The sequence below is a fragment of the Filicampus tigris genome, chromosome 4 (assembly GCF_054856515.1).
Source record: "Filicampus tigris isolate MCC_2025a chromosome 4, RoL_Ftig_1.0, whole genome shotgun sequence".
NCBI lineage: Eukaryota > Metazoa > Chordata > Actinopteri > Syngnathiformes > Syngnathidae > Filicampus > Filicampus tigris.
This window is the reverse complement of record NC_141220.1, coordinates 570,001-594,913: the sequence shown is the minus strand read 5'-3', so window position 1 is coordinate 594,913 and position 24,913 is coordinate 570,001. Positions and strand designations below refer to the sequence as shown.

General features: G+C 44.6%; 1 protein-coding gene and 1 long non-coding RNA gene across 4 annotated transcripts in view; one reads left to right on the top strand and one right to left on the bottom strand.

Annotated features, from left to right (window-relative positions):
* Positions 1 to 24,913, bottom strand: part of LOC147148049 (uncharacterized) — a 43,218-nt gene that overhangs the window by 14,429 nt on the left and 3,876 nt on the right. The window contains 2 exon segments of the mRNA XM_086027242.1: positions 19,111 to 19,235; positions 20,677 to 20,773. Coding sequence (XP_085883368.1) covers positions 19,111 to 19,235; positions 20,677 to 20,773 — 222 coding nt within the window.
* Positions 431 to 12,565, top strand: LOC147148050 (uncharacterized). 3 transcript variants are annotated; one of them, XR_015086499.1, is made up of 6 exons: positions 431 to 1,023; positions 4,636 to 4,795; positions 9,860 to 9,969; positions 10,052 to 10,120; positions 10,456 to 10,549; positions 12,403 to 12,565. It is a non-coding gene; the product is annotated as an uncharacterized LOC147148050 (long non-coding RNA). The 3 variants fall into 3 exon arrangements; XR_015086498.1 differs by lacking the exon at positions 12,403 to 12,565 and adding an exon at positions 10,626 to 10,872; XR_015086497.1 differs by lacking the exon at positions 12,403 to 12,565 and having other exon boundaries at positions 10,456 to 10,872.

Genomic DNA, 24,913 nt, shown 5'->3' with positions numbered 1-24,913 from the left:
GAGAGCAACTGGAGCATCTGTACCAAGCCATGTCTCAGACAAAAGTATACCATGTAAATTATTGTCTAAAATCAGGTCGTTTATGATAAAGGTTTTGTTTAAAAGGGAGCGCACGTTCAGCACGGCCAGATTAATTATTGTGCTGGACGTGCGCTCATGGTGGTATGAATGAGCAGTATTAACATATACTAGATTACCACTGTTAAAACCACGTTGTTTGTGTGTGCAAGGGAAGCGTCTGCCGGTGATGGTTTCATTGGGAAAGTTGTCCGATAGTGGTAATGATAATGATGGCCTGCAGGGGGAGCTAGTGAGGATGGTGGTACTGTGAGCAGCTGGTATTGGCCTGTAGGTGATGGTAGTGACATTGTCATTGCAGCATTTATGAGTAGAAGAAGAAATATGATTGGTACAAGAGTCAGATGGGAGTGGGATTGGTTACGACATGGTGGATGTTAGCGGCTGAAATCTTGCTACCAAGAGAGTTCGGATGAACACCATCCGGCTGGTAAAAAGACGGGCGATTCCAGAAATTAAAATTGTCAATAAAAGCAAAGTCAAGGTGGCCACAAGTGCGTAGGAGCCACGTGTTCAAGCTTAAAAGGCGGCTGAAGCGCTCGACTCCGCGAGACAATGCCGGCAAAATGCCACTCACCCAGACCGACAGACCGCAGGTTCTTTACAAGGCAAAGAGGGCGTGAAAGTCTCTCTTCGTCTGCTCAGACTGTCGGCGTATTGCCTCGTTTGTCCTTACGTGAACGATGAGCCGGGTTATGGATGATGGCAGAGAGTCAAGAACACCCGGCAGGATGTTAACTATGTCCATGACTTTCGCTCCGGGAAAACAGCGGGTGACGGAGCCGGGATAGTGAGTACGTCTAATGGTGCTGTCGCCAATTATAACGGTGGTCGGTGGGTGACGTGAGGAGGTAACGCCAAGGGACTCACCGCCGGCGGGAGATTCACGACTCCACTGTCCAGGATGGCTCCGCCGAGGCCGAGTGATGACGGTGGATGACACCGGTGAGTGTCGCCGATGATGCTGGTGATGTCGACCACTCGTGTACCGGGACACCGCGTCCCGGAGCAGCCCGACGCGTGAGTGGACTGTCACCGGCGGACCCGCCCAACATGGGGTTCCCGGCCGAGGTCGTCGCCGTGGGTGGCGGGGAATCCGAGGGAGCCCCTGGGAGCACAGCCCCAGCGTCGGACGCAGCAGCCCAATTTGCCTACTTAATAACGAATATAAAATTATGGCTCTCTTATTAGCCAGAAGATTAAAGCTAGTTTTAGACTCGATCATAGATGAAACACAGTCAGGTTTTATGAATAAGAGGCATATCACTAATAATATTAGACTTGTTTTAGATATTCTTGATTATCCAGATATGGTGGAGGACAATGGGTTTATACTATTTTTAGATTTCTACAAAGCTTTTGATACCGTTGAACACCCATTCATTCTACAGCCCCTTAAGAAATTCGGTTTTGGAGGATATTTTTTCTCAGCTATAAAAACTCTATACCAAAACAGTAATAGTTCAATTAAATTAACAGGTGGCATGTCTCCCAGATTTCATGTCTCCAGAGGCATTAGACAAGGGTGTCCAGCTTCACCGTACCTCTTCCTACTCGTATCTCAGTTTTTGGCGGATTAAATCAAATCTAGCGAATTGAATGGTATCAACATCTTAGGCAGAGAGCTTACTATTAATCAGTTGGCAGACGATACGACATTCTTTCTAAGGGATGAAAAACAAGTCTCTATTGCTAGAAGTACTATAAATAAGTTTTCCAAGGCCTCTGGTTTGAATCTAAATCCAAGTAAATGTGAAATTATGCTTATCAAGAACTGTTTGAAAACATTCATCTGTTGCATTCCAGTAAAAAATGAACTGGTTTACTTAGGCATTAAAATTACTAAAGACCAACAAAAAAGATCTGTGATGAATTTCAATCCTATTATTGAAAGAACAAAAAAAAAGCTAAACCAGTGGCTCTTACGGGATCTCTCTCTCAGAGGTAGAATTCTTCTCTCTAAGGCAGAAGGCATTTCTCGCTAAACATATGCTTCTCTGTCCTTGCATTTGAATAAAAAACGAATTGCTGAAATTGACAAGATACTTTTCAATTTTGTATGGAAAAACAGAACTCACCATGTGAAGAAATCTGTCCAACAAATGACTTTGAAAATGGGGGCTTAGATTTTCTAGATTTCTGCACTCTAAATAACACATTCAAGATAAACCGGCTGAAACATTTTTTTAGAAAATCCCAACTCTATATTTAGTGTCATAACTTTTCATATTTTGTCAAAACTGGGTGGCTTGAACTTTTTCTTGGTCTGTAACTATAATATTGAAAAGATCCCTGTAAAAATGTCATCCTTTCATCGTCAGGTTTTCCTTTCATGGTCTGTCATTTTCAAACATAACTTTTCACCTCATACATATTTTATTTGGAAACAAAGACATATTATTTAAGCACAAATCGCTTTTTATTGAACGGTTTAATAACAACATCATTTTTGTGGCTCAATTATTTAACAGGGATGGTCATCTTTACTCTTACAGTGAGTTTCTTGAGGAATACAATATACCTGTGTCACCAGGAGAATATGCCAAAGTCCATCCATTATCGATAACGCTTATCCTCACCAGGGTCGCGGGGCGTGCTGGAGCCTATTCCAGCTGTCTTCGGGCAGTAGGCGAGGGACACCCTGAATTGGTTGCCAGCCAATCGGAGGGCACACAGAAACAAACATCCGCACTCACAATCATACTTAGGGGCAATTTTTAGAGTGTCCAATCGACTTACCATGCATGTTTTTGGAATGTGGGAGGAAACCGAGTACCTGGAGAAAACCCACGCAGGCACGGGGAGAACATGCAAACTCCACACAGGGAGGCCGGATCCGGGATCGAACCCACAACCTCTGAACTGTGAGGCGGACGTGCTAACCAGTAGGCCACCGTGCCCCCATGCCAAAGTCTTTGGAGCCGTTTCTCCTGGTGTTTGTATGTTATTCAGATCACAAACAGTGGAAACCCAAAGTTCATCCTTGCCATCCTTGACTGACACTATAATTGGAAAGATTTGCTTGTCCAGCACTCATAGCAAGAACAATAAAGGCATTCGAACTTTGTTAAAAAAATAAGTCATGACTATTCCATATGTGATTTCGTACTGGAATAAATGTGTGGAACATATTGACTGGAAAAGGGTATGGCTGTTGCCCAATGCTTATTTGTTGACCAACAAAGTTAATGAAATTTCATTTAAGTTAATTCATAGATTTTACCCCTCCAATGAACACATTGTAAAAAGATTTAAAAAAAAACATTGATGTAAAATGCTCCTTTTGTTCTAAGGATACCGAAACTGTAAATCATTTATTTTGGCTGTGTCCTACTATTCAAAGTTTTTGGTCTGATATTTGTAATTTTATTGCTAATAATTTTGATAAGGATGTTCAGTTGTTTTGGAAAGATGTGTTGCTTGGTGGGCACGGTGGTTGACTGGTTAGCACGTCCGCCTCACAGTTCAGAGGTCGTGGGTTCGATCCCGGCCCCGGCCTCCCTGTGTGGAGTTTGCATGTTCTTCCCGTGCGTGCGTGGGTTTTCTCTGGGTACTCCGGTTTCCTCCCACATTCCAAAAACATGCAGGGTAAGTTGATTGGACTCTCTAAATTGCCCCTAGATGTGATCGTGAGTGCGGATGTTTGTCTTTCTGTGCCCTGCGATTGGCTGGCAACCAATTCAGGGTGTCCCCCGCCTACTGCCCAAAGACAGCTGGGATAGGCTCCAGCACACCCCGCGACCCTTGTGAGAATAAGCGGTATAGATAATGGATGGATGGGTGTTGCTTGGTCTCTATGACTTTAAAAGAAATAAGGCAAAACCCAACAAAACTTTTATTATCGATCTAATAATTTATCTGGCTAAATTTTTACATCCACAGATGTAAATTCATGCATAATAGCATTCATTTTGTTGCTTTCCATTGTGAGATTGAGCAATACATCAAATCTATACAGTTTTCTCATAACCAAAAGGCTATCAGAACGCTGAATATCTGTAAACCATTTCAATATTTTTTTGGAAACTTTTATCCCCCTGGCATATTAGCGTTTTAGTATTTCATTTTTATTTTATTTTGGTTTTGTGTATTCTTATTTGGTTGTTATTTATGATTGGTATTTTGATATTATTTGCACTGTTATAACTGATTGTAAGATCCCGTATAAGATGTGCAACTGGTAATTTGGTAAATTGCATTGAAATGTTAATAAAAAGAAAAAGAAAAATTCGTCCTCAAAAAAGTGACTCGTCGTAAATTAGCAATTCGTGCGTAGTGAAGATTCGTGAGTTGTATTCACAAAACAATGGCACTCACAGTTTTTATTCGTACTCACAAGAAAAGAATCCAAACCCTCACAATTTTGATTCGTACTCTCAAGAAAAAAAGTCAAACCCTCACAATTTTGATTTGTACTCACAAATTATTACTATTATGGATACGAATCTTTAATCACGGATATGCCTTTTACTATTACGTATACGAATCTTTAATCACAGATATGTCTTTTACTATTACGGATATGAATCTTTAAATCAGGATATGCCTTTTTGACAGCGATCTTACTCCAGAAAACAAGACGAATAAAATGCTCACGGATCACAACAGCCAGAGTGGAAATGACTGTCGAGTGAGCAAATTGTACGATCAACTAGACGCTATGGGTTGCGTTCTTGGACACCGGAGCAATGGATTCTGCTGTGGCGTACTGACGAAGGTAAACACGAAATACTCAGGAATACTTTGAATATTGTCAGAAACACAAATTGTGTGAGGGCATGTGCACTGAAAATGGTTAGCTGTTCAAAGTCTCACCACTGAAGTTTTCATAAAACGGGGTGGATTTACTGTATTTACAGAAAGTTCGTTTTGTAAGCCACTGAAATATTCAAAAAAATATTGCGTTTACATACAGGGAAAACATGTATCTAAATAATGAAGCATTGCATTTTGAATAACTTCCGCTTCAAATAAATGTTAAAAAGACAACTGTTAAAAATCAAATGATTGATTGATTGATTTTATTGAACATATAAACAACATGAAAAACACGGAGGAAACAAAAAACCAAAACAAAAAATCAAAATAAAGGGTCAGTACTTATCTTAATTCAGTAAAGTGTATATGTTCAAGGCGAGTAGGAAGAAGTAAAAAACTTGTCGAGTCCTATCCCTTCTTCACTATAAAATATTGGAAATCATGTTCTATTAATACTAAAGTGGGTTATTCATAAATACATAAACATATACCTGAGCATAACCCATATCAAAACTAAATTAAAAACGCTTATTTTACATATATACAAAGTAAATGCTATAAATAGAAACAAAAAACAAAAGTATAAATATAAATAGACATGCCCCTATTATACACGTGTATAGATATTCATAAATCAAAAACTAATGACAGTTAATTAAGAGTTTCACTTTCATTTCCTGTATCTATACTTGATTTATATATTTTTGTAATACTATATTTTTAAACCTCTTTTTAAATACTGAAAATGATTCACAACTTTTCAGTTGTATATCATAATTATTCCATAAATTCACACCTTTTGAAGAAACACACATTTGCTTTATGTTTGTTCTTGTCTTTGATTTTTTTAAAGACGCTTGTACCCCTTAACCTATAACAACCTTCTCTGATTTTGAACAGCTTCTGGATACTGTGGCAAAGTTGATTATAGTAGGCTTTATACATTATTTGTGCTGTTTTAAATTAAATTCAACTAAGTCATGGAGTTTGAGAGTGTTTAACTTGATAAATAATGGATTAGTTGGTTCTATACAAGATGAGTGGTTAATAATTCGTATGGCCCTTTTTTGTAGCTTAAAGGTAGACTGAGTGTTTGTTTTATGTGTGACCCCATAGCTCCACACCGTATGTCAGGTATGGCATTAATAATGAGCAATATAATATATATAAAGATGCCTTATTTAGGATATCCTTGGTTTTATAAAGGATACCTATAGTTTTTGAAAATGTTCTTGTAACATTTTCTATGTGTGATTTCCAACATAATTTTCCATGTATAATAACTCCAAGAAATTTAGTTTCATATACGCTTTCTATTTCTATAGAATTGATGATAATTTTGACTTGTTTTATTTGTTTTGTACTAAAGATGATATACTTATTTTTATTTAAATTCAGAGATAATTTATTAGAGTCAAACCAGTTTTTTAACACATTTAATTCTTTTTCCACAGTCTCCAGAAGCTGCTCAAGGTTTTCTCCAGAGCAATACAAAGTTGTACCATCAGCATAAAGACCTTTTTGTAAAACTTTAAAAACACAGCAGATATTGTTAATATAGAGTAGAAATAGTTTAGGGCCAAGCACTGACCCTTGAGGGACCCCATGAGTTATCTTCAACTCGTTTGATTTTAAATTGTTAAACTGTACATACTGTGTCCTGTCATTTAGATAGCTTTGAACCCATTTTTTGCCAAACCTCTTATACCATTCCTCTCTAATTTTTCCATTAATATATTGTGATCTAGGCGGCACGGTGGTCGACTGGTTAGCACGTCCGCCTCACAGTTCAGAGGTCGTGGGTTCGATCCCGGCTCCGGCCTCCCTGTGTGGAGTTTGCATGTTCTCCCCGTGCCTGTGTGGGTTTTCTCCGGGTACTCCGGTTTCCTCCCACAGTCCAAAAACATGCATGGTAAATTGATTGGACTGTCTAAATTGCCCCAAGGTGTGATTGTGAGTGCGGATGTTTGTCTTTGTGTGCCCTGCGATTGGCTGGCAACCAATTCAGGGTGTCCCCCGCCTACTGCCCAAAGACAGCTGGGATCCAGGCTCCAGCACGCCCCGCGACCCTTGTGAGGATAAGCGGTATAGATAATGGATGGATGGATATTGTGATCTATTGTATCAAAAGCTTTTTTTAGGTCAATGAAAACACCAACAGTAAATTATTTTTTATTTATACTGGTTCTTCCACAAGTTCCATTACTGCCATAGTTGTGGTCCTTTTTTCTCTAAAACCATACTGGTTTTTGCTTAAAAGAAGTGTTTTGTAATAAAATGGTCAAGTCAATGTGAAAATAGTTTTTCCAGAATTTTTGAAAATTGTGGTAGTAACAATATTGGTCTATAATTAGTAAATAAGTGTTTGTCTCCACTCTTATAAATCGGAATAACTTTTGCTGTTTTCATTTTTGATGGGAAGACACCAGTTTTAAATGACAGTTTACAAATACATGTCAAAGGTTACACAACATGTTTTATAATACTTTTAATTAATGCCATATCAATATTAAAACAGTCAGTGGACTTTTTCTTTTTTAGTGTTTTAACAATATTTAATATTTCTATGTCATTTACAGCAGTTAGGGACATAGTGGCAGAATTATTCTGTATATATTTATCCATTTCATATTTAGTATTATTTGACTCTGGAATTTCTTTCGCTAGTTCACTACCAACATGAATAAAATATTCATTAAGTTCATTAATTATATCTGTTATTTTATCAATTACGGTATTATTATTATTTATAAAATATTCTGAATGCGTATATTTTTTAAAGCGATTTCTTATTATATGATTTAATGTTATCCATGTTTCTTGTGTGTTACTCCTGTTCTGTTCTAATAGTGCTTGATAATATTGTCTCTTGCTAGTTCTCATGATGTTTACTAATTTATTTTTATATTTTGTATCCTTAAGTAGAGCATCTTTTGTTCTTAAATTTAAAAAACGTTTGTATAGCAGGTTTTTCTTTTTACATGCATTCAGTATGCCCTGTGTCATCCATGGCTTACTCAAGCTTTGACGCTTCCTGGTTACTGTTTTTAATGGACCATTATAGGGAAGTTAAAATTGACAGAAATGCTTGGTACGCAAGATTAGGGTCTTCCTTCGAGTAAATCTCTGCCCAATTTTGATTTTCTAGGTCTGTTTTTAAGGCAGTAATGGTACGTTCGGTTCTAAGTTGTGTTTCTGATGTATAAATTACTTGTTTTATTTTATTTTTTTAAATAATTTTGAATAATTGCAAAGACAGGCAAGTGATCACTTATATCACATATGTCAAAGTCAAGGCCCGCGGGCCACATCCGGCCCATGAGAAGGTTTTCTACGGCCCCTGTGATGATATTGCTTTATTATTAGATCCGGCCCGCAGCAAGCCGGTGTGGGTAGCAGATGTGATCGAGGCCTTCGCGCCTGCCGATGACGTCACGCTTTAAAATATGTTGTAGTGTCTTCCAAGAACACAGACATAGTTTAATTATCACGTTATTATTAGTCCAACCAGCTACTGTGGGCTGCAGCCAATGCCAATACAGTACGACAACCGTTCAGTCAAAAAGAGCAACGGCTCTCCTGTTCGTCCTCCGCTACTCTCGCACATATGCCCTCCCATCCAGCCGCACGATGCATTCAATAACCGCGGAAACAAAACAACTTGGCAAGACAAAAGTTCGACCACAACACAGATAACCCAACTCGTTCCACTATTTCTGTAATATATTTCTTTGCATCTATGTTTGCCTCCCCCTGGCTGTTGTTATAACGAATATTAGCGCTACTTTTGCGAGGATTGTCCTTCGGTCGTCTACGTGCCGACTGAAGACTTCACGTCACTTTTCGTGGCTTTCAGAATCGGATTGTGGTGAAAGGTTATTTGGAGTAAAACACACTTTATTAAGAAATACTTCATGTTAGAAATCTCACGTTGTTTTATTATTAGTAATTATTGGCATTTTATAAAATCATTGAGTTTCGACGTAGTGCTGACACTGTGAGCAGGCATTGAATGCTCCTCGAGCGCTAAGTGTCGATAGCGAGGGACGTGGATTCTTTTCTTTTTCCTTCTTTGACACATAGCTAGTAATTTGTTCGTGCCAGCAAACTCAGTAGTTGCAGATTTCCTGTGTTTCACGACATTTGTTGTGTGTAAATGTTAAAAGGTGAGTCTAATCATTTAGGTTCGTGTCAGGTAACTGCTGTACTGCTGTAGCCTAGAAATGTTCTTGTGAGTGATGTCACGTTGATGAACACTAGTTAGTTATTTTGGCTCATATGCTACCTATTCTAGTGATGAAATGTGTGAATGTGTATTGTATGTATTGTTTGGCTGATTAATTTCTTAATACCGTGAATTGTAATGTTTAGGCATATTGTTAACAAATGGATATGCATTGGGTGATGTTGCCAGGTTATTCTTTGTCTGTGTTGTTGCAGACCACAATAAATAGACATGTCTAGTGTAACACTGGCCTGTGTTTTCTGACAGGAACACCCACATTCATACCTTGCCACTCATATGATCCTCTCCGTTTCACTTCACATTATGTACAGTTCATACAATCTTGCAGCCCGAGTCAACCAGAAAATTGTTTCCAGTTTGACAGGAGAAACGCAAATGGAAGTGATGTACGAGCTGCCTCGCAAAAGTAGCAGTAATGTACTTTATTATTATTATTTATTTTTATTTAGTAACGACGAAGATAAAAACACAACAGCCAGGCGGGGTGACAAACATAGAGGCAAAGAAATATATTACAGAAATATAAAGCGTGACATCATCAGCAGGTGCGAAGGACCCGATCCAATCTGGACAGTTTAAAAAATTTCAATGAACATTCTATCAGTCCGGCCCTCGGCTTGTCGCAAAATTTTTTATTTGGCCCTCCGTCCATTTGACTTTGACACCCCTGACTTATATCATTTAGAATGCAAATGCAAACGTAAGGCTTAAATGACAGGCCCATATAATCTAATAGTGAACTCAGACCTTTTTTGAGCATGTATTTCTGATTTATAGCTGTTCTGGATGGACATTTTGAGACAGTTTCAAGTGGAGAAATCATGATCCGTCATCATCCGCTACACAGAAGTGCAGTGACACCTGCGACTCAAGCATCGCCAGTCCTGGTAAATTTCATTTTACAATAACTTGCAGGGCACTTAAATTATTTACTGTTACTCATTTTGCTTTTGTATGTCAAAATGTCAGTGGAAAATAAGACCAATCAACTCTTCCTGGATCCTGGATGTTCTGCGCTGCTGTTTCTGAGGCATGAAGGTAAAATACCTGTTACATAAATACTTTGTTATGGTTTGATTTAGTTTGTCACCTGTTGCAGCAATTATCAGTAGCACTTTTTAGCTATAGCAATAACAGGCTGATGCCAAAGGTAAGGCTCTGCCTCCTCAACATAGCTTCCATCTTTATAAACTCAAGTACAGTACTCATGAAAAAAATAAAATATTGCACATTAAATTAAAAAAAACTGCACCTGAATACAAATATTTAAAAAAACAACTGTTGAACATAAAATGCAAATGTATGCATAAATCACTGACTTATATCCACTAATACTAAACTATGACATTTTTCTGCATGTTTTTGATTTGCAGCTGTTACACATGCTGAAGAAGTTTCCAATGCAGGGACAAGTGTGAGCTCTCCATCAGGCTACCAAGAAGCAACCCTCATCCAGCGTTTGCCCGTGTCAGTAGGATGTTTCACTTACAGTAATTTATAGGACAATTCCATTATTAAATTTGCGTTTCTATCATGTCAATAGGAAAGCACGTAGGGGATGGGATCTTGGATTCAATCACAGAAATGGAAATCGCAAACCAGGAGTTTACTGTGGCAGAAAATGACGTATGCCAGTCCGAGTTGGTCCGGGTGCAAGACTAGAAAATTCAGCCCGGCTTCTGGCTGTGTTTATTTTGTCTTTTAATGTGCACAAATAAAAAGTCGCAATGTATATACTTTTTTTCTCCAAAACGTACTTCACGCTGCTGTAATTAAAAAATCCATTAGCGCTGTCAATGAAGCCATGTTTTTATTTCATTTATTTAACTTTTACTTATCACGGTATGGTATTTGCAATGCTGACCAGGCTGCAGACAGCAGATTAAAACATGTCAAAATAAAAGCAAATACATACTGTATACTCATATATGCTACAAATAGTTTCAACTATTATGTGTATTGGGGAAAAAACCTTTTAAAACAATATTTAAATCACTCCCTTATCGAGATAAAGGGTAAATAAAAAGATAAGTTTACATAAGCATTAAGCAACAATACTTTCACTCTGATTTTCATGTTGACACATTTGAATATTAATTGTATATTTTAAAGTTAACCAATATTAAACTTAGATTAATAATATGCTATCTTTAAAGGTCACTTAATTATTCTCTACCTGCAATGATGTTGATGTAGGGTATCAGTAATGAGGAGGGAAGTAACACCTCCCACTGATGTGTCATCAGTCTCATTTGCATAAGTTACAAAGAACTATAAATTGGGGTGGAAATGCAAACCACTTGGGCCACAGGAACTTATATTACCGGGAACAAAATGTTCCTGGGCTTGTTGGTGGAAAAGGGGCTAATGTAAGTATTTCACGATACTGTGTCAAGAGGGTGAGGGTTTGTTTCACGTGGGAGTTAATTGTGAGCGAAAAATATAGCTGAACGTATTGTTTACATTTTTATAATCCGCCCCTGGCCAATAGCTTTCCGGTTGGCTTTTTCTAACCATGAGTAAAAGTGACTACCACCGCCGATGGTATGGAGGGGTATTATGTACCACGGATGTGCAGAAGTTACTTTAAAGGGACAGTGCGGCCGAGATGGCCATGTTTTCACTAACAAGTTCATTTTATATATTTTTTGATCAGGAAAATGAAAAGAGTTGCCATTTTATCCATTCATTTTGGAGAAACTAGGAAATAAGTAACTCCATGAATAACGCCCCTTGATAATGAGCACAATGGCCACAACCCTACCGTTCTGTCCTTGTTCAGCCGGAGTCACGCGGGGAACCGATTCCAAACCCTCCATTGGAAATCATTGTACTTTTATTGCTTAATAACGTCCAAAAACAGCGATCAATTCGCACCAACATTTATGTGGACATCTCTACTAATGCCCACTTCAACATATCAAAAGGATTAACCTCTCTGTGGCTGATTTATATGAGAATGAGGAAATGTGGAAGTCAGCAGAGCTACATAGATTTAGGCTGAGACGAGCGCTTCTTTGCTTAAAAAAAAACAAAAGACACTGCTTCTTTGCTTTAAAAAAAAACAAAAAACTGCTTCTTTGTTGATCACGGTTAGGACGGGCGAGGCATTCAACACCAGTCAGGATATTTACAGGATATTTACAGAGACTGAAGTGGGAATGAGTAGACGTGCACATTTATTTGGATGAGAAATGGCCCCAGTTTTTCGACTTATGGCCCTGTAATGCGGCCATACTCGGCTGTGCAGTCAGCCTCGCTGGAACTTTCTGTTCGCTGTTCGATGAGGGCTTTCGTCACTCTCATGCCACTTCACTCAGGCAGAAGGTGATGGCTGCAAGCAAGCAAGCAGGGACACCGCATGCGACTGCTTGCGAGGCGACATGAAGACACAGGCTCATCTTCACCTCCACACGCTGGGCAGACAGTAAGGAGCTAATGTTGTTGTGCTAACGCCTTTTGTTTTAACGGCCTGAAGCTAGTTGTTGTTATAGCCGTCCCAATCCTAACTTTAGTTGGGGAGGGAATAGGAGGGCTCCAATATGGCTGCTGCAAGTCGCGGTCTCCCCCCCCTGAGAGCACTAGTTTAGCGTAGCTAAATGTCCGAAATATAACCAGTCGGGGTTCGTGTGCGCATTCGTGCTCTTGTCCGCTTCAGCTTGTGAAAGTGGAGGAGCAATCGCCACGGTATTTTTGATTTTGTGGAGGTGATCATGATGAGATCACGTTTTATGTCAATAAATCCAAACTATTGTGAAGAACACTATTATACTTTCACAGGTTGAAGTGGATAAGAGTAGTAATGTGCAATCGCATTTTGGTGGCGATTGGTCACCGTTTTAGACAACAGAACTGTCAAAGCGAGCAATATTACCACCATGCCTTCCTCGCGTGACGTAGACCGCTGAGACCGAAAACATAACATAAGCCACGCCCCTTTTTGGGGCGGGGAAATTTGTCATAAATCTAATCACAAAAAAAAGACCTTAAATCACTACAGTCTTTTGGGGGGGACACTTTGGTACTGATGTCATTTTTACATGCAAACCTATTATATAAGTGCCAATGTTAAGCTGATCCCAGTGTCCCTTTAATGGTCAGTGTCACTGTCTGTCGTTGCAGTGTATTTTTCCAGCGCGACGTGCCGGCAGTCGGCCCGAAGCCACAGGGGGTAAGCATCGGTCTTAGTTGGCCAACATGGAATTGGTCTATCTTGGCCTATACATAATTCAATGTGAACATGTGGGGTGTGTATTCTTGAGCAGGTCCTTGTGAATGTTCTCATTTTATAATTTGTGTGATTGATTGTTTGTCCTGTTCAATAAATGGCTGAAAGACTGTGTCTCTCCTTGCCCTTACACGAGGACATTACAGTACTGTACCTTAATGGCTCAATTTTTTTTTCACTTTAAGTGGCAGTGTACCCAAAGCTTGCTCATCCCTAAAATTTTGGCTCACAACACAAAGCAAAAAAAAAAAAAGAAAAAGACCAATCGACCGTTTGTAACTTGAAAAACTCGAGTCGTAAGTCATACCACTGAATTTTTATTTGGAATGCCATCTTTCCCATTTGAAATGAACAAATGGAATTGATTGAAATTGCAATACCTAACAGTCCTCCGTCATGTGTTTCTCTCAAACGTATTGTAATGCCCCTCGAAGTGGTCAAAGATGCACACAGTCGCGGATGCAGTCTGATCGTCGTTTTTAATCACAGATCGTAACGGAGAACAGTACACATTCACACAAGAGCTGCAGGTGGCCACAACTCACGCCCATGCGCTCAATCATTCACACGCTCTCCCTCTCAACTTCCCTCCTAAACTCCTTGTCCCCTCGCTATGACGTCACTCACTACCCATAGGCCCAGCCAGCACATGCACAAAACAAGGAACAGATATTACACTGCCCTCCCCTTTATGAAACCCTCGCCCCCGAGGGGGTCAACAACAAAAAATCCTCTAGGCGCTGCGGCCTACGCCTCTGTCTCTTGGGTCGGCCTGGACCCGTGCCATTTCTGTCTCCAACCGGAGGAACAGGGACAACATGAGTGGGATCTGGGGAACCTGAATCCACCACTCGTCCTGAAATGGCAGGTGAAACAGACCCGGCCTCAAATATCGGAACACCACTGCCCCGGTACGGAGCCAACCTGTCCCGATGTAGGGCAACCCTCCGGCCCCTGGGGGGAACTGCCACTCGATACACTACCTCCCCCACCCGCTCAAGGACCCTACAGGGCCCGTCCCAATGACTGTCTAACTTAGGGCACCGTCCCTTCTTTCTTTTTGGTGTATACACCCAAACCAGCTCGTCGACCTGGAAGTTCCGCCCCTTGCTGCGTACGTCGTAGTTCCGCTTCTGCCGTGCACCAGCTTTCTCTAGCTGGTCCCGGGCGAAGACATGCGCTACCTCCAAACGATCCTGCAGTCTCCGGGCATATTCCAACCCCGGCCGATCTTCGGGGCTACCTGGTGGTCTGCCAAACGCCATCTCCGCTGGTGTCCGGATCTCCCGGCCAAGCATCAGCAGAGCAGGAGTACAGCTTGTGGAACTTTGGACAGCCGAACGATACGCCATCAACACCATTGGAATATGCTGGTCCCAATCACGTTGGCGCTCGGAGGTGAGGATGGCAAGCTGCTGCTGCATGGTGCGGTTAAAACGTTCAACTAAACCATCACTCTGCGGATGCAAAGGGGTGGTTCGCGTCTTCTGCATGTTCAAGCGTTCACAAAGGGCAGCAAAAACCTTGGACTCAAAATTTCTTCCTTGATCACTGTGGAGTATATCTGCAGTCCCAAACCGGCAGAACATGCCCTCCAACAGTGCATCCGCCACCGTCTCTGCCTCCTGATCTGGCAGTGCGTATGCCTCGGGCCACTTTGTGAAATAGTCCATCGCACACAGCACGTAACGGTTCCCTCTGTCCGTCACGGGAAAAGGACCCATAATGTCCACAGCAACCCGCTCCATGGGCGCCCCAACTCTCTGTTGCTGAAGCGGTGCATGCGATTGGTCTTGAGGGCCCTTGTAGGCCGCGCACTCGTCACACCGCCGGCAAAAGTCCTCCACGTCCCGTCGATGCTGGCCCCAGTAAAACCCTTGTCGAAGCCGTCTGAGTGTCTTTGTGCTGCCAAAGTGTCCGGTACCCGTGCCCCCGTGGCATGCTCTCAGTACCGACTCTCTAAGAGCTCTGGGCACCACCACCTGCCACCTCTCCTCTCCGGTCGCTGGGTCCTTCCACGCACGCTGCAGCACGCCATCCTTCATGCGTAAGAGAGCAAACTTGCTCCAAAGGCCCTTGGCGCCAACAGAGAGTCCCATCACTCCTTCCCAGGGTGGCCTCCTGCCACTCTGGACCCACTGTCGCACAGGGTTGAGATCACGATCCTCTTCCTGCTTGACAGCCCACTCTGCAATGTCCACAGCCTCCAGGATGCAGCACGATGGTCCAGCGGCAGTCGCCTCCCCACACAGCTCCAACTCCCTGGCATCCCGCCGGTCGCAGTAGCCGCAGCCGCCAACAGCACATGGACGCCGGGAAAGGGCATCAGCATTGACGTGCTGAGCTCCAGCCCGATGTACCACAGTAAAGTGGAACGCCTGCAGCTCCTCCAGCCACCGTGCCACTTGGCCTTCTGGTTCCCTGAACGACATCAACCACTGCAGCGCAGCATGATCCGTCCTGATGGTGAACGGAACGCCACATAGGTAGTACTTGAAATGACGCGCAGCCAAAACAACTGCCAGCAGTTCACGTCTGGTGACACAGTATCGTCGTTCACTCTTATTGAAGATGCGGCTGAAGTAGGCCACCACTCGTTCACCTTCCGGCCCCACCTGTGACAACACCGCCCCCATGCCGACATTGCTAGCGTCCGTATCCAGCACAAAAGACAAGGCTGGATCAGGTGGAGTGAGAACAGGAGCATTGATGAGGGCATTTTTCAGGCTGGAAAATGCCTCCTGACAGTCCTGCGTCCACAAAAAGGGTTGGTTGCCCTGAAGAAGCCGGAACAAGGGCGCCCCGATGCAAGAAAATCCTCTCACGAACCGTCTGTAATATGAGGAAAGCCCCAAAAAACTCTTAAGCTGCTTCTGATCTTTTGGGGCTGGCCAGTCTTTGATGGCGCTGACCTTCTCCTCCAGTGTGCTGATGCCGTCTCCATTCACTCGGTGACCCAGGAACTCCACCTCTCGCCGCATAAAGTGGCACTTTTCAGGGTGCAGTTTCAGTCCAGCCGCAGCAATTCTACCCAGCACCAGCCTTAGAGACTCCAACGCAGTCTGGAAGGACTCACCGTGGACGAGGACATCGTCCAAATACACCAAGCATTCTTGCCGCGGAATGTTCGAGAGCACTGTGTCCATCAAGCGCTCGAACGTTCCTGGTGCATTGCAGAGTCCAAAACTCATTACTTTAAACTGCCAGTGTCCTCTGGGGGTGCAGAACGCTGTCTTAGGTCTGGACTCGGCGGTGAGGGGGACCTGCCAGTAGCCACTGCGCAGGTCGAGCGATGAGAACCACGCAGACCCAGAGACCAGATCCAACGTCTCATCTATCCGCGGGAGCGGGTAGCAGTCCTTTCTTGTCACTTTATTGAGCGGCCTGTAGTCCACACAGAACCGCGGTCTGGTACTTTTCTTTCTGGGAACCATGACCACGCCAGACGCCCACGGGCTGTCGGAAGGCTCTATAATTCCCGCCTCGAGCATAGCACGGACCTCCTGATCCGCAGCCTCCTGCTGGGCCAAAGGCAGGCGTCGGGGCCGCACCTTAACTGGTCGCGCGTCCCCGGTGTCGATGTGGTGCTCAACCAAGTGAGTGAGGCCCACCTCATTCTCACTGAGGGCAAAAATGCTCTCAAAGTCCCACAGCACCTGCCACAGCTGCTCCCGCTGCTCGACATCCAAGCCATCACAGTTCTTTTCCCAGATGAACTGTATCGCCTCTGCCCGGTTCTCTGCTAGGCGACCCGGGGTTACATTCCCTGGCATGGCTGGGCTGGCCGACACTGCCCCCCCCCAAGGGTCGTCCGTCACGGGGCGAGCGAACTCTACCCGATCTACTGTCGGTCGCTGTGAGGTCGACTCCGGTAGCCCCAACTGGGAACAAGTCCAGGTGGGGTGAGCGAACTCTACCCGATCTACCGTCGACTGCCTAGGAGCTGATGCTGCAGCTACCTTGGTCGGGCTGGGTAGCATCATCCCCACCTGCAGCTTGTCTGCTGCAGGGTCAGCAGTGTTGATGATTACCCCCGAAGTACCCCGTTGAGACGCCGGAACTAGCCCCACACGCTGCCCATTCGGCAGGTTGAGCACCCCAGCTCCCAAATCCACCACAACTTTTGCAGCTTTCAAAAAGTCCCGACCCAGAATACATGGGTCACTCACGTCCGCCACCCAAGCTGAGTGAGTTGTCGACAAACCCCCCAAAACAAACACAAATGTCCCTCTGCCTCTCATGGGGGCCGTTTCACCGGTCACTGTCCTCAGTTTTGTAAAGGTCGATTCTAAGACGGTTCCCACTGGAACGACGTCAGGCCTCACAATCGTGGCTGAGGACCCAGTGTCCACCAAGGCTGTACAAGAAGTGTCCCCAATCTGCACGCGAACATGACTGGGGTCCCCCACGTCTGTCCATCCCACCGTTACAACGGTCTCATCCTGGACATGAGGGTCCCTGTTCATAGCGCCAGCACATGCAGGTTGCACCTCCCGGTTAACGACTGGAGGGGTCCGCGTCATCCGGGCTACACGGACCCTTTTTCGTTTCCCTGCTGATTTAGCATCTTTGGGCAGCGCCGCAGAAGGTGACCTGGCTGTCCACACCCCCAGCAGACAACAGGGCGTGCACGCCGGCCACTTCCATCCTCATGCTGTGCTGAGCGAGTATTAATGGCACACACCAGCTCCTCCACCCATGCCGGTCTGCGCTCCTCCCCTTCCGGGAACGACGTTGCCGAAACGGGACAGTTTGGTGTCTGCAGCGCCCCCTTGGCTGCAATCTCCCTCTCCGTGGCGAGAGCAAGCGCGTCTCCCAGGGCTGCTGGGTGAGCAAGCTGGACATGCAGCCGCAGCTCATCTGGTCTGAGGGCTTGGATGAACTGATCACGTATCAGTTCATTTTGTATCTCATTTGGCATTCCAGCATACGCGCGCCGACCCAGGCTCTCGATCTCATGCGCGAGATAACGGAGCGGCTCCCCCGGATGTCGATCACGGTGCTTGAACTCACAGCGCAGGGAGTCTCTCAAATTAAACTCCCCAAAGCGCCTCTGCAAAGCACCCACCAGCGCGCTGTAATCGAGTCTCTCTTCGGGGCTCAGCAGCAGCAGACAGGATGTGGCGCCAACTGCACCGCTTTCGTCTTCTTCGGCCAATGCGCGGCATCAGCCACCAACTCGAACTGTGCTCTATAAGCCTCCCAACTTCCCTTTCCGGAGAATTTAAGTGCCTTCATAGCGGGCCACGCGAGGTCCAGAGCACCGCCATGCACGTTCACATTCACGTCCGCGGCGGCAGCTGTCGCTCCGTCATAGCGTAACCCCGTTTTTGCGGGCTCACGCTCATCTTGGCGCGGAACAGCAGCGTTATGCCGGCCGCACTCGGTGCAACTTGACTCAGGCATATCAATCACGCACGGCACGGCTTCTTCTTTCACCTTTCGTCGAATAAGGGGATCGCCGAACATCCTCAAAGCCGAGCGTGCGACGAGTGAATCCGAAACTTCTGACACCAATGTAATGCCCCTCGAAGTGGTCAAAGATGCACACAGTCGCGGATGCAGTCTGATCGTCGTTTTTAATCACAGATCGTAACGGAGAACAGTACACATTCACACAAGAGCTGCTGGTGGCCACAACTCACGCCCATGCGCTCAATCATTCACACGCTCTCCCTCTCAACTTCCCTCCTAAACTCCTTGTCCCCTCGCTATGACGTCACTCACTACCCATAGGCCCAGCCAGCACATGCACAAAACAAGGAACAGATATTACAGTATGGTATCCACAATCACTCACTTGGTAGAGTTTGCAGGGCGATTCCGGGTACTCCTCTTGTAAAACATGTCAGAAGGCCAGGGCACTGGCAGCTCCTACAGTCAAGAAACCAGTGCCATGCATCAGGAGCTCATCTCCTGCTCCCCCTGTGATGTAGACCAAACACATTTTAGCACAGCTATGAGTTGAACATTAAACAATCTGCTCAGCATTCCATCCCAGGGACATGAACGGTCCATCCCTCCGTCCCGAACTGACACCCATTTTGTGGATGGACGGACGGACGACATGAAGTCTTTTAAAAAGGATGGACTAAGCAAGGACGGAAGTGGGTTTTCGTCCTTCCCTCTATTCGTCCCTTACTGGGTCAAGTACCGACTGAAAGGTGTTGTGTTGAGTTCTTTTAAAAAGCAAGACCACTGTATGTTCACTTATACGGAGCCGCCTTCATTAATTGCCGGCACAATGCTTGCACAACGCTTTTCATGTGCTTCACATTGAACATGCATATTCTGCCCTCTAGTGCTTCAACACATGTAATACCCTGGATAATGCCACAGGACGCCATTTCACTGACTGACAGATACAGCCTGTCTTTTGTGTGTAATCCGGGATAGCAATTTTATTTTGTTAACTAATTGTTAACATTTAGTACCTTATCCCTTTGCATGAGAAGTATGTCCCTGTGTGGGAAAATCTCTACCAGCGTATTCATTTAAATGACCCGGAAGTGGTCTTTGTCTTTGGTTTCTCTTCATATAACCTTGCGTTATTTTACAATAATTCCTTCATAAAAACTGAAAACGTCTTGTGTTAAAATGCAAAAGTATTGCAATAAAACGCAGTAGTATTGCATTCTTACTCAATCTTAAATATTCTCCTGATGTCACCTGGCTTGTATTGGCATTATCATCATCATCATCATCATCATCATCCTCTTCATCACATCACGACGGTCTTGTGTTGCAATTAAATGCTATCTTGGTATCTTCGTTTAAGAGTTGTTAACAATTCAATCCACTCACGATTCTCCCAGACGGTAAGTGGATGTGCACAGGAAATTAGCCAGCTAATGATCTTTAAATAATGTTTATGAGTGCAATGAGGTTTTTTTTTTTGGGGGGGGCGGATCGACAGAATGTAAGGACGAGGACGGACGGGGTCGGAGGATGATTAGTTTATGAATAAGGGCAGAAGGGTAACCAGGTCGCAGACGGAAGACGGACCGGCAAAACGGGTCAAGTGCCCAGCTCTGCTGCTCAGAACATCAGGCTTGGGAGTGATAACATTAAAGACACAGGTTACAATGACAAGACATTTGAGTGCTTTACACTGATTATTGGAACATGCTGTTACCGAAGCGAGGTTGAAAGCTAATTTACACATTGATGACGCAACAACCAGAGCCACTGGTTACAGTATCTTGTTCAAGGGTACTTGGAACATGGTCGCAGGGGACTGAGGACAGAACCTTTGAGTTGGGAGTCCACTGGCAATCCAGACGCCACAACCCATAAGACATTGTATGAATAGAATAGGATATTGTATGGAACTTTTGGTATCCACCTATAACACAAGTGTTCTCACCTGTGATAAAGGTGTAGGTACATTTGGAATCACCCCTCACCAAAGGAAAAAAGGCCTTCCATGACACAAATTTACTAAAATGTAATGACTCAATGACCTGGAGAATTGCAAAGAAAGATAAGACATTTATTATCAAGTGGGAATTCTCAACAGTAATATTAAATATCAGAGGTGGGCATTCATTAGTGATTTAGTCCATCTGTGAGTTCTTGTCTGTGTTTCAGGCCCGCCCGGTCAGTTTGAGTCATCCAAACGGCTTTGAGAATGTCTTTTAAAAAGAATGTACTAAGCAAGGACAGAGGTGGGTTTTTGTCTGTCCCTCTAATCGTCCCTAACCGGGTCAAGTACCGGCTGACGTGTTGTGCTGGGTTCTTATAAAATGAAATACCACTGTTCTCTTGCGCAACCACAGAGCTGCCCTGACTACAGCCTTCATAACACTGTACAGTGCTCTTTTCATGTGCGTTCCCTCCCTGCAATATTGTTCTCACAGGCATAGTCTGCCCTCTCGTGGATGCCCATTTCACTGACGAGGAAAAATGTGCAGAGCAATTTTGTTTTGTTAATACTATACTTTTTAAACAGTCACTGATGGTGTAGTGGTATACACGCCTGAGTTGTGTGCAGGCAGCGTAGGATCGGTTCCCGCTCAGTGACTGTGCTGTGTGTCACCTGCGAGTGGCTGGCGACCAGTTCAGGGTGTAGTCTGCCTTTTGGCCATTGTCAGTTGGGATAAGCTCCAGCACCTCCCCGCGATCCTGTACAGGACAAGCGGTTTGGGAGATGACACATGACACATACTTTTTAAACCTTTTTTTAAATACAGAACATGATTCACAACTTTTCGGTCGTATTTCATAATTGTTCCATAAATTAATACCTTTTGCAGAAACACACATTTGCTTTTTGTTTGTTCTTGACACTTGTACCCCTTTAACGATAACAGCCTTCTCTGATTTTGAACAGCTTCTCGATATTGTGGCAACGTTGGTTATTGTAGGCTTTGTACTTTATTTGTGCTGTTTTAAATTCAACTAAATCAGAGAATTTGAGAGTGTTTAACTTGATGAATAATGGATTTGTTGATTTGTTTATAAGTTGAGTGGTTAATAATTCGTATGGCTCTTTTTTGTAGCTAACGCCAGGGGAGTCTGGAGGGGCCTGAAGACCATCTCAGGCCACGGACAACCCAAGACCCGGACTGGGGGGGACCTGCAGGGGGGAAATGAGCTGAATCTCTTTTTCAATAGGTTCGATAAGATGCCTGCCTCCACTCAGTCTCTCCTGCTGCAGCCTCCACCTACTCCTCCTGCTGGGCGTGTCACCCCCTCCCCCCTTTTCTCCACAGTCTCCAGCTCCCAGCTACACCAGATAGCCACCACTCCCTCCTGCCCAGCCTTGGCCTTCACAACATCTCAGGTGAGGAACCAGCTGAAGAAGATGAAGGCGAGGAAGGCAGCGGGTCCAGATGGCATCAGCCCCCAGCTCCTCAAATCCTGCGCAGACCAGCTGTGTGGAATTGTCCAGCACATGTTCAACCTGAGCCTGAAGCTGGGCAGGGTCCCCCAGCTATGGAAAACATCCTGCCTGGTCTCGGTGCCAAAGACCCCCCACCCGAAGGAGCTCAACAGCTTCAGACCAGTGGCGCTGACGTCTCACCTGATGAAGACCCTGGAGAGACTGGTCCTTGTCCACCTGCGCCCCCTGGTGAGCTCCTCAATGGACCCACTCCAGTTCGCATATCAGCCTGGCATCAGTGTGGATGATGCCATCATCTGCCTCCTCCACACTTCACTCTCCCACCTGGAGAAGGCGGGGAGCACTGTGAGGATCATGTTCTTTGATTTCTCCAGTGCTTTCAACACCATCCAGCCCACCCTACTGGGAGACAAGCTGGAGCGGGTGGGGGTGGCCCACCACCTCACCACATTGATCCAGGACTACCTCACAAACCGGCCACAGTATGTGAGGACACAGGACTGTGTGTCTGACGTGCTCCTCTGTAGCACGGGGGCCCCGCAGGGAACTGTCTTGGCTCCCTTCCTGTTCACCCTCTACACCTCGGACTTCAACTACAACACCCCTACCTGTCACCTGCAGAAGTTCTCTGACGACTCTGCGATTGTCGGCCTCATCACAGGCGGAGATGATCGGGAGTACAGAGAACTTACTCAGGGTTTTGTGGACTGGTGCCAGCAGAACCGCCTCCTGATCAATGCGGGGTAATCCAAAGAAATGGTGGTGGATTTCGGTAGACGCCAGCACTCTTCACCTGCACCAGTGAATATCCGGGGAACAGATGTTGAGAGAGTCTCAACTTACAAGTACCTGGGTGTTCATCTGAACAATAAACTGGACTGGTGCGACAACACAGACGCCCTCTATAGGAAGAGTCAGAGCCGACTCTTCCTACTCAGGAGACTGAGGTCTTTTGGGGTTCAGGGGACACTCCTCAGGAACTTTTATGACTCGGTGGTTGCATCGGTCATCTTCCAGGGAGTGGTCACCTGGGCAGGCGGCGTCTCGGCCCGGGACAAGAAGCGGCTGGACAAACTGGTCAGGAGGCTGCTCCCTGGACTCTGTGGACTCGGTGGGGGACAGGAGGATGTTGGCCAAGCTGTCATCAATGCTGGACAACCCGGACCACCCCCTCCAGGGCACCCTAACAGCACTCCACAGCTCCTTCAGTGACAGACTGTTACACCCTCGCTGTGCAAAGGAGAGATTCCGCCGTTCCTTCTTGCCTGCTGCTGTCAGACTCTTTAACAAGAACATTGTGTAGTCTCTACAAACTGGCGGACATTAGTGCAATTGTGCAGTCCTGCACCTGAGCTCATATCGTGCAATACCCAATATTCCCCACTACTGTAATACCGTGCAATACTCAACATTCCCCACTACTGTTAGTCTAGTTTTATTTTTATCCAATGCTGTCCCTTAAATTTCACTACAGCACTGCAGCACTGTCACTTACTTAGAGTATTTTTCCTCCGTACTATGTACAGGCCAAAATGAGTGTTCCTCATACTTTTTATGTAGATGTAGGTTGGTGTGTATATACATGTGTATATACACATGTTACTGCGTATATTTACATAGGTTTGATCCTAAATGTTTGCCGTCAATGTTATACATTAATGGCCACATTATGCCGCCGTCCCTGTGTGACCTATATCTTTGCTGCTGTAACAATGAAAATTTCCCCACTGTGGGATCAATAAAGGCATTCTTATCTTATCTTTTCTTAAAAGATAGACTGAGTGTTTTTTTGTAAGTATGACCCCATAGTCCCACACAGTATGTCAACTATGGCAGTAATAATGAGCAATACAATATATATAAAGATGCCTTATTTAGGATATACTAGGGGTGTAACGCAGGAGCGGAGCCAGAACGTGGCTAATGGGTGGGCCTGGAAAAATCGGGTCAGGGCCAGAATATTTCTCTCACTGAGCACAATCCTCCTATTCCGACACATCGTATATTCAAATAAAATGACAAACTGAATAATATGAAGTTCAGATCTTCCTTTGACAACCACAATTATGCCATTCTTAATAGTCAATAAATTAATTTAAAAAAAAACAACGTAACACAAATTTAAAAATAATTTAATAATATCCATCCATTATCTACACCGATTATCCTCACAAGGGTCGCGGGGCGTGCTGGAGCCTATCCCAGCTGTCTTTGGGCAGTGGGCAGGGGACACCCTGAATTGTTTGCCAGCCAATCGCAGGGCACACAGAGACAGTCATCCGCACTCACAATCACACCTAGGGGCAATTTAGAGTGTCCAATCAACTTACCACGCATGTTTTTGGAATGTGGGAGTAAACCGGAGTACCCGGAGAAAACCCACGCAGGCACAGGGAGAACATGCAAACTCCACACAGGGAGGCTGGGATCGAACCCACAACCTCTGAATTTTGAGGCGAATGTGCTAATCAGTCGTCCACCGTGCCGCCCTATTTTAATACTTGAAACTGTAATATGTATTTTCTGATTGACATTACTGTGTAAACTTAGCAACAAATGTTGCTTTTATTTAACCTAATGTAGCACCTGATGTAGTATATTTTCTTTTAAATCATATTGCAATTTGTCCTGCGATTGGCTGGCAACCAGCTCAGGGTGTACCCCGCCTACTGCCCGATGACAGTTGGGATAGGCTCCAGCACCCCCACGACCCTTGTGAAGATAAAGCGGTATAGATAATGGATGAATGGAGCCTGAA